The 18,609-nt window shown below is 31.2% G+C and overlaps 1 protein-coding gene across 2 annotated transcripts in view; it reads left to right on the top strand.

Annotated features, from left to right (window-relative positions):
* The window catches only part of Vps13D (vacuolar protein sorting 13D), an 862,750-nt gene that overhangs the window by 336,775 nt on the left and 507,366 nt on the right, over positions 1-18,609 (top strand). For both annotated transcript variants that reach the window (XM_065502881.1, XM_065502880.1), the window contains exon 11: positions 5,762-6,014. In XM_065502881.1, the coding sequence (XP_065358953.1) occupies positions 5,762-6,014 (253 nt within the window). The remainder of the gene's footprint in view (positions 1-5,761; positions 6,015-18,609) is intronic.

Here is an 18,609-nt window from a genome sequence, read left to right as displayed (position 1 = left end):
GCCGTACTCCTACGTTTTGAGATTCGAGCGATCGAAAATGCTATTGTTGATTTAAATGATAAAATACGACTTGAATATTATCCTCCAGAATGGAAGGTTTCACTGGTTACCATGATACCCAAGCCGGGAAAAGATCACCATCAAGAAGCGTCTCGTTACTTACAAAACCACATATTTGAATTAGAGAAATTGTTAAAACAATGGAAAATATAAATTAAAACTAGCAAAAATGTACACACATAACATTTACATTGCGTAGAGAATCATGCCCCCCTATTCATATCAATAATCAAACAATAATTCAACAATCGGAAGTGAAATACCTCGGAATACATCTCGATTGTCGCCTTACATGGAAAAGTCATATAGATGCAAAGTTGACTCAAATGAAATTGAAATCAATTCAAATTAATTGGCTTATTGGCAGAAACTCCACGCTTAGTTTAGATTGTAAACTTCTACTTTATAACATGATCATAAAACCGATATGGTGTTATGGCATACAGTTATGGGGCACGGCCTCAGCGTCAAATGTAGAAAAGATCCAAAGACGCCAAAACAAGTTTCTAAGAATGATCACAGTTGCCCCCTGGTATATCAAAAACGCGAATATACACAAAGATCTTAACGTGCCCATTGTAAAAACGGAAATCTCGAAAAATGTACAAAAATATTTAAAAAAAAACTTGAAGTTCACCCAAACCCGCTGGCCCGCAACATATTAGATAACCGTGGCCACACTCGATTAAGAAGGAGCAGACCTAATCTAGAAGGAAGAATGCCAATTTAACCAAAACAACCATGAATACAATTTTTTTCGTCCGGCACTGGCTGTACTAATTAAATAATAGAGTAACTTCGGGTATTGTGGACTATGCGTCTAATGTGGACCAGTGTCTTTTTTCAGAAACTATTGAAGGTATGATAAAACTGATTTGTCGTACATTTTACAATTTGTTTGAAACGACAATTGCACATTTGCTTTCATGAGTTATTGATATGTTGACTTTTTATTCTTGTATTGAAATTAATGCGCCTGCTCAACATTTTTTTCGGCTCAAGTAAGAAACAAAATTTGGTACAGTTACTTGGTAGAATTTAATGTTTGGTTGTTTTATATAGTTAAAGTGGACACGTAGTTTTGCATATATTTGGTAAGAATTTAAGCACATTTAGATTATTAGGTAAAAATAACTTTTTACCACTGTAACCCAAGTTCGTGTAATGTGGACCACTTAAATTACTTGATTATGTACTACTGGTCCATATTACCCGACAATAACTATGTACTTTGTAAGCAATCTATCTAAGCCAAGAACGCGACTTTTTAGTTTGTATTAATAAAAATATATTGAAATTAAATTTTTTAATCATTCATGATTAGCTGGTTCATGAATTTTATGTATTAAATACTAGTCCACATTACCCTCATATAGTGGTCCATATTACCCTCCAATTTTTTTAATGCTGATTTTTGGGTTCCTTACAATATTTTCACATAAATTTGTTATCCTTTAACGGAAAATATTCAACTGCAAAAACCATTAGAGAATACATTAGCTAATTTATTGCTTCACAACTCTTTTAATATCCATATATATTGTGGCCAAAATTTAGAAAAAACAAAACGGTAGTCCACATTACCCGAAGTTACTCTAGTTATTAGATATAAAAGAGTAACGTTACTGACTCACTGACTGACTGATTCATCATCGCACAGCCCAAACGGCTGAAGCTAGAATCATGAAATTTTAACTGTGGGTTCCTCCCTCCCCAAAACGATCCGATAAGAAGGGATTTTTGGAAATTCGAACGTTTAGGGGGTAAAAACGGGTAAATTCGGTAACCTTATATCTTAAAAACTAATAAAGATACAAAAAAACTTAAAATTGCATGTTACTCTATTCAAAAAATAAGCTGACAGGTGTTTCGTACTTTTTCGAAATTCGAAACTTTTAGGGGAGAAAACGGGTAAAAACTGCATTTTGGTACTTTTTTAGCACCCTATGTATCTTTTAAACCAATAAACAGAATCAAATTTTAAATCGTATTAAAATTTGATTCTATGTATACTTTTTGGAAATTCGAAACCTTAAGGGATAAAAATTGTGTTTATTTTTGGTACTTTTTCATAAAATAAGTTTTTCTATAATTTGACATAGACATACGAATATTTTATTATGAGCTCCCACCACGTTACAGAAATTTATTTGAATAAAATTATACCACCTCAATGGGGATAAAAAAGGTACCAAAAAGGGGATAAAATCGGGAAAATACATTATATTTGAAATTATTAAGCCAATTTTGATAATTTTTTTAACGTTGGTTCCTGGATTCATACAAAAATTAACTAACAGGGTGTTATTTGGAACTCGAGTACCAAGGTGTATATTGGGCCAAATCCGGGTAAACAGTTTGGTACTTTTTTTAAAACATATTTATTCTTGGGCACATTAAGACAGATTTTAATATTTTCAGACATGCCTGTAACATAAACAATTTTGGCAAAATGGAATATTTTTAAATTTCAAACTTGAGGGGTGTTCAAGGAAGAAAAGGGAAATTGGTACTTTTTTAACATTTTAAATTAATTCAGTTATCGACATTAAAGTTAGCTGATATGTATCTGAGTGAAGTTAGTGTTAGGAATAGGGGATAATATTTAGGTACCAAAATTTGTGAACTGAACTATAGGTAATTTTTTGTTCTTCTAATGGTACTTTTTTTTAATTTTCTATAACAATGGACTTAAAAACATGAAATTAAGCATATATGGTCCTAAGTGAGTTAGAATTCTAGGGGGCGACTTTTTGGTATTTTTTCTTTATTTGAATGGTACTTTTTGTAATTTCTTCACCAATGAACCTAGAATCATGACGTAAAGCTTATATGAACCCGAGTGACTGGAAAACCACAAGTATATACTTTTTAGTACTTTTTCTATATTCTAATGGTACTTTTTATATAATGAAATTAAACATATATGGTCGTAAGTGAGTGAGAATTCTAGGGGAGACTTTTTGGTACTTTTTCTTTATTCGAATGGTACTTTTTGTAATTTCTTCACCAATGAACCTAAAGCCATCAAATTAAGCTTATATGGACCCGAGTGAGTGGGAAACCAAAAGTGATGGATTTTTGGTACTTTTTATATATTCTAATGGTACTTTTTTGAATTTCCTATAATAGTGGACCTAGAGTTTCCCAAAAATCGAAGAATTTCAAAACCGCGTTTTCGGTTTTAAAAAATTAAAAACCGATCGGTTTCGGTTTTGTGATAATTTATTAAATATTAAGTACTATAGAAATAAATTAGTTGATAATATAGGAAATGATATACAAATCTAAAATTCAAACTTGACGGGTTATGGTTTAGTGAATGCGAATTTAAAAGTGATAATCAATGGTACTATTTCCTTATTGCAATGGTACTTTTTGAATATTTTATAATAATAATCCTAAAAATTTAAAATTAGGAACACATTTTGCATTTTCTATAATAATGGACCCAGAAATATGAAATTAGACATTTACAATTAGATTCACAAAGTGAGACTTGATAGTACTATTTCTTTCTTCTAATTGGGGTGGCGAAGCGCACCGGGTCAGCTAGTTAGATATAAGATTTGAACCACTTATTGTTAGTTCATTAAATAATGAAGATACAATAAATAAATGATGAAAAAAAATATTTTTTATTTATTAATAGTAAAATATTTTTCTGATATATGTCGGTTATGGTCTAATATAGATCGAGCCTCAAAAAAGTTGGTAGAACGATTTACGTTCATATAAAACTTTTTTATGTCCACTTACATCACGATATTTATTATTATAGGACAAATGTTGTCCGATTCTCGTCATATTTTACAGTATAATTTCAGAGTACGTAGAACTAAGTTTTAACAAAGTTAGAACAAAATTTTAACAGGATTGCCGCATACTCAACATATTTATGGCTGCTAAAACAGTATTCAGGGGGAAAATTTGTATTGGAGCTAGGTGAAATCATGGACCGATATTGCCCATTTTCAATACCATAAAAAACCTTTCGTTTGGGCCCTATCTTATTTTCAACAGACAAATGGGACAGACGGAAGGACATAGCTAGATCATCTTAGAATCTTATGAGTACCCAGAATATTGCTACGAATTTGCAATAGCGATTTGAATTTAACGGTCCGTAACGACTGCCTGCAACATTCATTAAGTTTATAACCATGTCCATCAGTAGAAGCTTCTACTTATCAACAGTGTTAATAGGATGCAGTTATTAGCATTGTTTGTAAGTATGGCAACACTAAATGTTTAAGCTGGTAACATGAACATCGAAAGCTCTAGTATTCAAATATACTAGTTTTGACCGTAAAGAACAATCTATGCTACTTGAATGAAGATGGCAGTGTGTATAAATAGTGACTGCGGTTACAGTAGTTAGTGAGTTTATCATAGGCACTGTTAGAGTTAACATCAACTGTACAAGACATTATAAAGTGTAATATGACCAGTGTTGCCGTTTTGGTTATTTATAACCAAAATTATTTTATTTTTTTCCTGATGTGTAGATGTGTATTTATTTTTCATTTTGGTTACTTTTTCAAAACATTTTGTTATAGACAGATTTTTCAATATTTCAATATACGATCCTAAAGAGATCGTATATTTAAAACTAATGGTGGTGTACTCTAAAAAAACGGTTTGTGTTAATCCTTGTTGTTGGTGTATAATTTTACATGAGAGTTTTCATAAACAAATTATTTACATATATCAGGGATGTAAATGAGTTCCAAATAACACCAGCGGAACAGACTTTTTGGTGCCGGAAACTAACAACTATATTTTGTACGAGTTGATGAACTCTCAGTACTATATAACTTTTAGGCCTAGTATCACAATATTCCACGCGACACTCTTAGGAATTCAAACAAATTTTTTTTCCATACAACTGATTGTCACTCTAATGTACATATGTACATACATGACTATAAACTTTATGTTTGTAATAGTAAAATGTAACTTTAAGTAATATTATAATCATTAAAGATTTAGTAATCCAGATATAGATAAAAAATAGGCCAAAAATCGAGGTTGTCCCGGTTTTTTCCTTATACGTATCTCAGCTGATTCATTTGTGGGCCGATTTTATCGATTTTAAATAGCAACCGAGCCAGAAGAATGTAAGTTATTTGGGGGCTACCGAAAGTTGATTTTAACATACAGTCGGACATGGCTATATCGATTTCGCTATGTATAACGATCCACAATATATCGTCCCCTTAATAAAACAATAGTGTATAATTTTTTTGATATTTCGAAATAATTGAGTTTAAAATTTTTGTGTTAGTAGACATCTGGAACAAAAGTAATAATTTAATTGATCTTTTGAACCATTTTGTGGAAGTAGAATTTCACCAAATTTTGACCACATATAGAATCAGTTATGTAGATTCTTATTATGCAATGGTGTATATGCTTATACACTATTGTTTTATTGAGGGGACGATATACTTATACTTTGTGAGGTCGCAAATGAAAAATGTAGAAATTACAAACGGAATGACAACCTTATATGTATATACCCTTGCCACTCATGGTGAAGGGTATAAAAAGGTACATTTAAAGTTAACTTTTACTATTACGAACATAAATGCAAGTTATAATAATGGCCCTAAATTTTATAAAATTGTTTTAAAAATTCTCTTATCTGTTGTATTTAGTAATATAATATAATAATTATTATTTTTATTTATTGCTGTAGATCAAACTGTTTGCAAGAGGGAATTACAGATATCAGTACGGTCTCTTAACCTCATTTTGGTTAGAAATGAGTCTGAATTGTCAAAAGCTAACATATCGAATGTAATCCTGTATATTAAGAAGGTAGATGCAATTGAATCAATAGACGGACGGTTGGGATCAATTTCTTTGTATGACTTAACACCATATGGCTATTTGTATCAAGAAAAGTTTTCCACATCTGGAACAGAGGCATTGAGTTTTACATATGAAAGGTATGTAATTTACGATAATTTTGACTTTTTATAAATATTTGTGTACTAATATTATTCCTATATACATAGATTTGTCCGTGACCAAGTTTATATTCGTTCGCATAAAATATATTGACGGAAGTACGTCAAGCATTTCATACTATTATTTAAAAAAAGTTTAGATATTACTACTACTACAAAATTGTGTAGATATTTATTTGGTTTCAGGCTTATCTAAAAGAATAACTTCCGTAAAGTGTTTATTTAAAATTAGAAACTTAACTTAAGATATGTATAGGCGGTTTTAAGATCTTACAATGTTGTCAGATCTGGCATTGTGCTGGCAATGTACTGACAATGAAACATTTTAAGCAAAAGGTAAATTGTCAGTTCAGAAGATTGTAAGAAAACCTAACAATTCCATTGCCAGAAAATTCTCAGACATTAAATTTATCTGCCAACAAAAAGTGTCAGTTCACAGGGTTGTCAGATTGTTGTATGGCAAAAATTGTCAGATCCGTTGTTAGACATTGCCAAAACTGTCAAATAATTTGAAACAAACAATTTGAAATTGTTCAACATTGCCTTGTCCTGACTATTTTTTTTTTTGAATTTTTCCAAATTGCAATTGAAAGAGGTGCTGAGATTTGCCCGTTTTTATTTGCAATCGTTTAAACTTAAGGTAGGGTCACACATGACAAATATTTGGCGAAAAAGACGTAACCACTAAATAAAATACATTTGAATTCTTTTATTTATTTCAAATACTTATTTTACTTAGGATGTTTCAAAACAAAACATTTAGTTTTATTTTATTTGATGCTGTTTGATCTTACAAAACACTTGTAAGGGCAAACACGTCAAACAAATTCGTACTAAAATATGTGGTTACGCTTTTTTGAGCAAATATTTGCCATGTGTGATCCTACCTTTACCTGGATGGCATCTCTCTCTTTTGCACAGTCTTCTACTGTATAAGACTTCGGTGGTATATGGTAATTATTGAAGTAATTCAGTCTGCACAATTGAGATTTCTCGATGGCATCGGAAACCGTCTTCCTAATGGAATTTATATATATTGTCTCATTCGCCTATGATCTTGCCTCTTTGTTCGGTCCAAAGTACCATTCTACTAGATGATTGTTTTGTAGTTCAATGAACGGTATAATTAATAGCTAACTCGACTTGTGGCAATTCATTTACCCAATTGGAATGCTCAATCGGTTCTGTCAGTTTAGTTAGCATCGCCCTTACATAGCGATTTACCCTCACAACCTACCCGTTTGATTGTGGGAACCCACAGAGATTTTAACGTGTGTAATGTTATGTTCAGATATGAATATCTCAAACTCATTTGACGTGAAGCATGTCGCTCTTCCACGTACTTTTGTAAAGCGCAACAAACTTCTTTCGTTCAGGGGACTTCACGGAGTAAAGTTTCGTGAATTTTTTAAAAGCATCTACCATAACCAAGATATGTTTTAGCTTAGAAATTATCGAGGGTAAGGAATAGGGTATTCAAATTATTCGATTTTTCTCTTGTTCGTATAAAACGAATAAGAGATTTTAACTTGTTCGAATAATTCGATCACACGTTTCAAATTAACAATTCAAGTATTTATAATGTTAAAAAACATTCAAATTCACATTTAAATTTTCATCAGAAATATTCTGATCAGATTCCCTCCCGAACAATCTACTAAACAATTGACTAGCAAAGTCTTTAGTTTCCATTTTGGAGCTAGTTAGACATGATCCTGAAAACGTATTAAGAACTTTTTTACGTCCCACAGTGGTATGAGAAATAAAAGAGGGAAATAAATCATCTAAACCCTTAGTCCAATTTGAATAAAATTTCACATGCGCAAAGAGGAAGTGTTGTCGAGTTTAAGTTTTGAATTTGGACCTCATGAGCCTTCCACGGGTGGGACCAGGGGTCCCCAAAGTAGGACACCTCGAGTATGTTCAATTTTAAAAATTATCCTATATCTTCGTTTGTGTTCCGATTTAAAAAATCTTACATATATAGAATCTTCTCATCGAGCACTACATAAAGGTAAATTCTCAGCGAGTTGTTAGGTTTTTCCTAATTAATTTGCAACGTAAAAAACATAAGGTAGACATGTTATATATCAATGGATAGAGGATTTTGTTAGAACTTTTGACAATTAACAAATTCATGGAATACTTTTTTGAAAAATATGACAAAAAATGCTTTTTATTGAGTTTTTGCATAGATACAAATTTTTCAAATTGAAATAAAATTTTTATTTATGAATATTTTGTAATGAAATTTTACACTTATAGATTTTTTTATTGTAATTGGAAACATTTTTTCGTTTTTTGGCTATAATATCCATACTAGGAGCGGGGTTATCGGAACCCTTTAACATAATTAAGAACATATTGCGCCATCTAAAATATAATATTATAATTTGATATCGACTATGCGATTTGAGAGTTTTTTTCTAAAGTTGAATTTTACATAAAAAATAGACATTTTTTGAATGGACCTGGTCCCCTCGGTATCAAAAATTATATATTTTTTATTCATTTTAAATATTTGATGTAAAGTTAGCTTTTCAAAAAGTACAAATTCATTATACATCCTTTTAGAAATTTTTTAGATAACTTAAAAAGAATAAAAAAGTACTTTTTTACCCAAAAAATAGCGAAAAATCGCCTTTTTTAATTCTTTTAAATTCAAATGCATATAACTTTGGACTCACTCATGATTTTTAAACAATTCTTTTTTATTTGATATATACATCTGTTGATAATCCTATAAAAGAAATATTTGGAACCGCGGTCACCATAAAACTGGAGTAGGGTGGGTAAAAATGTTGAAAATTTAATTTTCAAATGCGAATATCTCCTAAGCTATAAAAGATAATTAATAGCTACGACAAGGGTTTATGTAGTGCTCGAAGAGAAGATTATATATGTAAGATTTTTAAAATTGAACATACGCGAGGTGTCCTATTTTTGGGACCCCAGGTCCAAATTCAAAAATTAAACTCGAAAACACTTCCTCATGTGAAATTTCATTCAAATTGGACTAAAAAAGAGGGAAATAAATCTGTATCTTCTACAGATTTCTCATATCACTGTGCACATATCATCACACTGTGATTGAAATTGGACGTGTTTTATTTTTACTCCGAGTTAATTTTTTTATTTTAATCATTCTTTCGGAAAATAAATATAAATTACACCTGTTTATTAATTACGCGAAAGGACGCTTTTAATTTAATAATATTATTAAATAAAAAAAAATAAAAACAAGAACTACAAGACATATAAGTGAAAATTCTTTATTTTTTTCTTTGAACCTTGTGCATTAACTATTAAATACATATAGATCAAGAGTGTTAACTAAAGTATTTACAACTATTCTTTATGAGTCTCTTTAACGAGAACAGTGAGTGAAGGTTAAGTGTAAACGGCAGAAATGCATACGTTAATGCAGATGAAAAAATAAATAAAACAACCAGGAAAAAAGATGACAGCTTGTTTTTAACCGCCAAGCCTGTTAACCGTGCTCGTTCTTGTTCACCTGCATTGTCAACAACTAATGATTGTCAAACAAAAGAAAACCCAACAGCTGTTAATCTGGAGTTACCAAAAAATACAAATACTTTATTTAAGCCTGAAAGTATGCTAGCAATATCAGCTTCAGAAACGATATCCACCACACCGACTACAATTAAAATTAACCCATTAAGCGGCGCTATACCCAAGATTAGTCAACCCTTAAATAGAGATAATAAATCCCAAATACAGGTTGGAATGGACCGGTATGTTACAGTATTAAAACGGGCACGAAGTCTCAAGTCTTCGAAAGCGGCACCCTTGGCTAAATTATATAAGGATAGTGAACCTGCTAGACTAAACAATGAAAATCGTTTTTCTATTCTGGAATGTGAAACAGATGAACCAGTAAATAAAACTAGCATAACCCGGTGCACTTCGCTACCCCTACCCTAGTAAAATTAAGAAAATAATGCATGGAAATACGAAAATAACACATACAAAATTTTAGATGATTTACACGTACACAACCCGAATGTAAACAATAGAGAGTAAAAATACAAATATTTCAATCAGTTGCTTGATATTTTTGGTGCCTCTATTTGCGTACCAATGGATTACATTTTAGCTTAAGGTTCACATGTACACGTTTTTGCATATGTGTTAGTAACATCTTTAAACTCTTATAACTCCTAAAAAACTGAACCGATTTCAAAAAATATATATTCTGCACTTCTGTGAATAAATCCCTATTTCTTTCGTATATTTCTTTCCCAAATTAAATGTATAATGTGAGCTTAAAAGGGGTCTAAAGAAATCGACTTGCCTTTTAATATTATGATTAACTCTACAAAACCACCCCCTTAAGAGAAAATAATTCAAATTCACTGGTTCAGAGCCTGATCTCATTAATAGGAGAGAACTCTTTTTACGTTATCCCAATCTGGAAAGGCAAGAATACTGAAAATGATTATAGAAAGGTTGTAACAGATTTTGAAACTCAAAAGAAAAGTTTTTACACTTATCAGCTGAAAGGAAGCAAGGGTCTACAAGTTGTAATAAAGGGTATTGACTGTAATGTTGAACCACTCGAAATAAAGCAAAGCTTAGAAGATATAGATTTTAAGACAAAAAATGTCATAAACATTAGAAATCGCGAAAAAAAACCCTAACCACTCTTCCGTGTTGAACTTGAACCTGGTGTCATAAATCTGAAAAAAATTAAACACATCCCATATATAACCTGAAGTATTTATTGCATCGTAAAATTACGGTAGAAGAACAACATAAACGATTTGGCTCCGTCCAATGTATGAATTGCCAAGAATATGGACATACCAAGGCATACTGCAAATTGCCACCCGTATGTGTTATTTGTGGAGAGTTGCATAACACATCCCAATGTAACAAATCCAAGGATGATCCTAAAATGAAAAAATGCAGCCATTGCGGAGGTAACTACACATCGAACTACAGGGGTTGTCCTGTCTACACACTTGTTAAAAAAATCACAAAGCCATTAAATAACATAAATTTTAACTACCCCCCGTTGCAACAGACATATGACAACAAAGAAACATATGCAAATGTACTAAGAAACAACCAAACTCAGACGCAAGTCCGTCAACCACAAAACCAAAATATCTCTGGGTTCATATTTTGGTTTTGTGGTTGACGGACTTGTGTAAGAGAGCAAACGCCAATTTTAAATTTTACCAGACTAGAATCTACAATAGAAACTCTTGTGCAATCGGTAAATAACTTTACAAACTCAATGAGTAACATGATGCAAGAAATGCTTAAGATGCAGTCAATGTTATTGCAGGCTGTACTTAACAGACCATGAACTGCCTAAGAATATATTTTTGGAACGCTAACGGCATTCGCCAACATAAAAACGAACTCGAGTATTTTCTTCAAAGTCATGAAGTTGATATAATGTTAGTTTCGGAAACCCATTTGACGTCTAGAAGTTTATTTAAAATAAATGGATATGTTTTTTATGGCACAAATGATCCAAGAGATAGAGCATGTGGAGGCTCTGGAATTTTAATTAAAACCCGTATCAAACACCATTCAATGTGTGATATTTGTGAAGATTATCTTCAAGCTACGACAATCTGTTTGGATGATTGCTACAGAAACCTATTAATTTCGTCGATATATTCACCTCCAAGGTTTTCGATTACTGAAAACAAATATGAACATTTTTACGAATCACTAGGACCCCGATTCCTGGCAGCTGGCGATTATAATGCTAAGCATACTCACTGGGGATCGAGACTTGTAACCCCGAAAGGTCGCGATTTGTTTAATACAATTTCTAAATTGAATTTGAATGTGCAGCAAAATACCCGATGTCATTGAGTTTGCAGTTACAAAAAAATTACCAATGGAACTAATGCAGGTTAAATCTGCAAAAATGTATACATCTCACTGAAAAAGGAAACCTGTTTGTTAGTCATCTAAAGAATGTATTTTCCCCAAACGAGTCAATCGACATAATAGAGTTGCCACCTACTTTACCCCATTTTACTGCAGCTGAACCACTTCGTTTTGAGATTTCAGAGATTGACAAGGCTATTGTTGATTTAAACTCCAAAAAATCACCTGGTATTGATAAAATCAGTAACAAGATGCTCCTCGAGCTACCCCAAATTACATTAAGAATAATCCTATTTATTTTTAATGCTATATTACGCCTTGAATATTATCCACCAGAATGGAAGGTTTCTTTAGTTACAATGATACCTAAGCCGGGAAAAAATCACAGTAAAGTAAAATCATATATACTCATTAGCCTATTGTCAAATATATCAAAGCTATTCGAAAAACTGTTAATGTAGAAGTTAAAGCCGATAGTGAATCATTTTGATTATATTTCAACTCATCAATTCGGATTTCGAGAAAAACATAACACCATAGAACAAACTCACATGTTGGTAGAAATCATATCCAAGACATTTGAAGAAAAAAATATTGTTCTGCACTCTTCATCGACGCTTCGCAAGCATTCGACAAAGTATGGCATAAAGGATTATCGATAAAAATAAAACAATATTGACCAGGGAACACACACAAGCTTCTAGAAAGTTATTTAAGTCATCGACAGTTCGTTCTTAAAGAGGGAGACTTCATAAGTTCACCACAGCCTATTGAAGCAGGAGTACCAAGGAAGTATACTGGGTCCCTTCCTATATTTGCTATATACTTGTGATATGCCTACAAACAGTCGAAACCACATATCAACCTTTGCTGATGACAGCTATACTAGCCATTCATGAAAACCCAGAAGAAGCATCTGTACTTTTACAAGACCATATACTCGACATAGAAAGGTGGTTAAAACAATGGAGAATAAAAGTAAACGAGCAAAAATGTATACATCTCACTTTCACATTGCGTAGAGAATCGTGCCCTCCAATCCTAATAAATAATCATATAATACCTCAACAAACTGAAGTTAAATATCTAGGTCTGCATTTAGACCGACGTCTTACCTGGAAAAAGCATATAGATACGAAATTGACTCAAATGAAGTTAAAATTACTACAAATTTACTGGCTAATTGGTAAAAACTCGAGATTGAGTTTAGATTGCAAACTTTTGCTGTACAGCTCAATAACACTGTGCATCAAATTTCGGGTCATTAAATCTTTCCCGAATGAGACCAACGGGAAGTGATAGTAGAACATCAGTAGACCAAAACCCCCAAAGGGTTTTAAAAAGCTAGCTCGTATTTTAAAGTTATGCGCCTTTAAAGTTCAGCTTTTTTGAGTAAAAATTGTTCATATATATTTAATTTTTAAAATTTAATTTGTATTTTTTTTACATAGTTTATATAAAAATGAACTACATTGTATAGTTCGAGGTGTTTTCTGCTCTGGTGGATGCTCTGTAGAACCAGAATTTGAAGTAGTCAAATTTTGTAGTTCACTTCCTGTGTTTTCTTCTCCTTCATCATCGTAATGCAAGTTCTTGCTCCACCAACAAATTTCCGCTAATACAGCATCGGGAGACGTTTTTCCTCGATATCTGCAAAATTTGTGTTAAAATGTATTGGGAAAAAAAATATATGTATATTAAAAATTACCTCATTTCAAATGGCATTGCAATTTGGTGGTACTGTTCACCTTGTTCATCTGATTCGGTCGCTAGTTGCTGACCGAAGTAGTCTAGATGATGATGTAGGTAATGAATTTTGAGCGACATATTAACGCCTATTTTAGAAAAAGCATTCATCATTGCGTTAACAGATCTCTGATAGCTATCAGACCTATTTTTACCCAACAACCCGCCAATAACCTCTTTGATTGATTGCCAAGCAATCAATTCGTTTTTATTTAAAATATTATCAAATTCCTGATTTTTGACCAGCTTCCGAATGTCTGGACCATTCACAACACCTAAAGAAAGAAAAGTTATAAAAAAATATATATTTTAATCAAGAAAAATATACTTATTTTAAATGTTTTACCTTCTTTTAATTTACTAGTGTAAACTTCATCCCTCTTAAGCACAGTTTTCAGAAAACTTTTTACTATACCGAGTTTTATATGTAATGGTGGTAATAAAACTTTGTCTTGAGGTACCAGGCGTTCTTCAATGACGTTGGCATTCGCATGCTTGCTTAATTCCCTACACTTCCATTTATGATTTACATATTGATCACCCTTATATCTGGAGTCCCAGTCACATAGAAAGCACATGTATTTAATGTATCCAGATTGCAATCCCGGAAGAATTGCTACCACCTTCAAGTCACAGCATATTTTCCATTGATGTTTATTGTAGTCTACTTCTTGAAGAATAGTTTTGGTACCGATGGTTTTGAGTTTGTTTGATAGAGCAACACTGCTTTTAAACTGGTTTTGGAGCTATCAATAAAAAGTCTCCACTCAGCCGTATTGTAACCAATGTCCATTTGGCTCATTAGTTTGTCCACATCCTTGCAGTAAGTAGAGATGCAGTTTTTGCAAATAAATTAAATTGTAAAAATACAAGTCTAAAAGTATTGAGTAACTACTTTTGAGTATTGAGTACTCAAACAATATGGCAAATACTCGATACACGATACCCACTACTCAATACTTTTACAGCAATATTCAGCAATTCTCCAAAAATTGGTAATTGCGTATATAAGTACCAAAAACTATAAAAATAAAAAAATAAATCTGCAAAAAGTGTTAAAATTAATGAATTTTAAGTATATTAGAACTAGAACATTCAACTAAAATTACTTTATATGAATATTGACTTACTTCAATAGATTATTCATAAAATACATATGAAAAATTTTTACTCAAAAAAGCTGAACTTTAAAGGCGAATAACTTTAAAACACGAGCTAACTTTTAAAAACTCATTGGGGGTTTTGTTATACTAATTATCTACTTTCATTTCCGGTTGGTCTCATTCGGGAAAGATTTTCTTGTTGCACAGTGTAATAAAACCCATATGGTGCTATGGAATTCAATTATGGGGCACGGCCTCAGTTTCTAATATTGAAAAAATTCAAAGATTCCAAAATAAAATATTAAGAATGATAACAGCAGCGCCTTGGTATGTGAGAAATATTAACATTCATATGGACCTAGGTGTCTCCCTGGTGAAAATGAAATAAAAAAACAAGCGGAGTCATATTTGAAAAAGTTAGAAGTTCACCCAAACCCACTTGCACGAACATTAATGAGAAGTAATGGCTAAATCCGACTAAAAAGAAGGAATCCAACAGACCTGAGCTGATGATAGGATCTGTAAATTAAACATAATTTTAGTCTAACTCTGGTGGGACGTAAATAAAAAATTAATATTTAGATTTAAGATTTGAACAAATTATTGATAGTTCACATTATTTTGTGAAGATACAATAAATAAAATATGAAAAAAAATATATCACTGTGCGTCGTTCATTAATTCGGGTTTTAAAATGAGTAACTAATTCTTTAGTAAATTAATTATTCACTTTTTCTAAATTATTTGTAACAAATTGTATGTTCTATAAACATTGCCGTATCTTTGCTTAATCAAGTGGTCTTAGGGAATTACACAAAATTACACAAAAAGTTTATTACCATGTTAGACAAAGATGTCATTAAAATCGGCCCATAAATATATAACATTTCGCTATATTTTCTTTAGAAATTCCAAGTATTGAAAATTTTGACCTTTGACCTACGATCAGTGTTGCCGTTTTGGTTATTTATAACCAAAATTGGTTATTTTTTTTTGATGTGTAGATGTGTATTTATTATTCATTTTGGTTACTTTTTTCAAAACATTTTGTTATAGACAGATTTTTCAATATTTTATGTACGATCCTAACGAGATCGTGTAATTAAGACTAATGGTGGTGTACTCTAAAAAAAAAAATGTTTCGACATCGATTTGTGTTAATCCTTGTTGTAGGTTTATAATTTTACATGAGTTTTCATAAACAAATTGTACCAATCGTGATTGGCAATTGAAACCAAAAGATTTGGGAAAGAGTAATTGTTTTAAACGATATTTACGATTTTTGTGATTTAGGGATGTATGTAAACGAGTTCCCAATATTGGTTTAATTACATCAGCGGAACAGACATTTTGCTGCCGGAAATTTCAACTACATTTTGTACGAGTTGATAAACTCACAGTACTATGTTTTTTTCAGTCAGCTCGTTTTTTTCAGTCAGCTCGCGTTTTCGAAATATCGATTTTTTTATTTTATATTCACATTATTTTTTGGAGTTTTTCTTCTAAATTTTGGATAATCAGCATAGAATATGAAATTGTTTACCATTAAACTGGTCTACGTAAACATATGATCCTTTTTAGTATAATAATTATAATGGATGTTTCTTTTTAGCTTTATTGAGGATAAATAAAATGTTGTATTCCGAAAATTCTAAACAAGAATGTTTATTTTTAATATTTAGCTAGGTTCAACCTTTGCTATTCGTTTAGATTTTTTAAAAATACTCTAATTAAAACTACCAATATCGTATGCATACAGACATCTGTATAAAACTGTATTTACATGAGACAATGATATTTCAATTCAATTCGTTTTATTTATTAAAAATTTATTTTATAAAAATGATAAAATAAAATTTAATTAAAAATTATTTCTGTCGATTTTTCAGAATATTTATATTTTCATTATTTTCATAAATGTTGAAATATAAAAACCTGTAAATGTATTAAAAAAAATAAAATTTCATACTTCTGTTCATATTTTTTTAAAAAAAAGTTAAAAACATGACGTTTGCAATAAATTATTATATTATTTTGAAAATGGAGATTCGATTTTTTTTTGGCCATACTTGCGAATAGGTCAACGGTATCCTACGAAGACAAAAACTCATACACAAGTAAATAAGGATATACTTTAAATAAAAATTAGCTTTTATTTTAATTTTTCTCGAAATATGTTAATTTTTTAATAAAAAAATTCCTGGTTCAAATGGCTTGAGACACGTTAATGGTCCACCGATTTGGCTAATTTTTAGTTTAAATGTTCGTAGTTATCCAATTTAAGTTTTTTTGACCACGCCCACCTTTTTCGATTTATCTAAAATCGGAAAACGACTATTTGGATAATTTGTTTTTAAATGTTCGTAGTAAAATTCGTAAGAAAAATTTACCACGCGCACTTTTTTCGATATATCTAAAATCGCAGAACGCCTGGACCGATTTGGCTATTTTCTTTTAAATGTTCGCAATAGTCCACAAAAGTTTTTTACGCTCAATAATACTTATCAAATGCTGTAAATACGTGACCAAAGGCCAAATATGGCATCTGAAAAATGTTTGATGGACCGCCATCTACAACATTGACCAGATTTTTTGATATTTGCCGGAATGATAAATTTGGCCGAACGCTGCTATAATCCTTGGAATATATACTTGGAATCAATCGTTAAAGAAATTTCAACGACGGAAACAAGGCATTCCAGTTCCAGGTTTCCCCCAGTTATTTTCTAACGACACATTAGGTCCATCCGAGAAACGATGAGTGTTTCTATTGCCGTTGGCCAAAAATCGATTTTTAATATAAAAAACTCACAATATCTAAGATCGCTAATAACTTGGTCAATAAGCGTTTAATCAAGAAAAACAGCTCGATGTGATCACTCATATTTCTGAACAAAAATAGATTTTTTATATAAAAACTCAAAATATCTAAATTCGCTAATGACTTGGCCAATAAGCGTTTAATCAAGAAAAGGAGCTTGATATGTGATCACTCATATTTCTTAACAAAAATCGATTTTTTATATAAAAACACACCATATCTAAAATCGCTAATAACTTGGCCAATAAGCGTTTAATCAAGAAAAGGAGCTTGATATGTTATCACTCATATATCTTAACAAAAATCAATTTTTTATATAAAAACTCAAAATAAATGGAGCTTGATCTGTGATCACTCATATTTCTGAACAAAAATCGATTTTTTATATAAAACTCAAAATATCAAAAATTTGATAATAATTTGGCCAATAAGCGTTTAACCAAGAAAAGGAGCACGATCTGTGATCACTCATATTTCTGAACAAAAATCGATTTTTTATATAAAAACTCACAATATCTAAAATCGTTAATATCTTGGCCAATAAGCGTTTAATAAAGAAAAGGAGCAAGATCTGTGATCACTCATATTTCTGAACAAAAATCGATTTTTTATATAAAACTCAGAATATCAAAATTCGCTAATAACTTGGCCAATAAGCGTTTAATCAAGAAAAGCAGCTCGATGTGATCACTCATATTTCTGGCCAAAAATCGATTTTTTATATAAAAATTCACCATATCTAAAATCACTAATATCTTGGCCAATAAGCTTTTAATCAAGAAAAGGAGCAAGATCTGTGATCACTCATATTTCAGACCAAAATTCGATTACTTATATAAAAACTCAAAATATGTACATTGATTTACATGTATGCTGTTGTTGCTTGGACAGGACAACGTATGTCGGGTCAGCTATTTTGTAATAACTTTAACATTTTTAACCAAATTTTATCATTTACATCTCATTACAATGATAATTACGTACACAATTCGATTCTTTTGCATTCAATTGCAAAAGTATTTATTTAGTA

The sequence above is a fragment of the Calliphora vicina genome, chromosome 3, assembly GCF_958450345.1.
Source record: "Calliphora vicina chromosome 3, idCalVici1.1, whole genome shotgun sequence".
In the NCBI taxonomy this organism is placed as follows: Eukaryota; Metazoa; Arthropoda; class Insecta; order Diptera; family Calliphoridae; genus Calliphora; species Calliphora vicina.
This window is presented reverse-complemented; position numbering and strand designations above follow the sequence as displayed.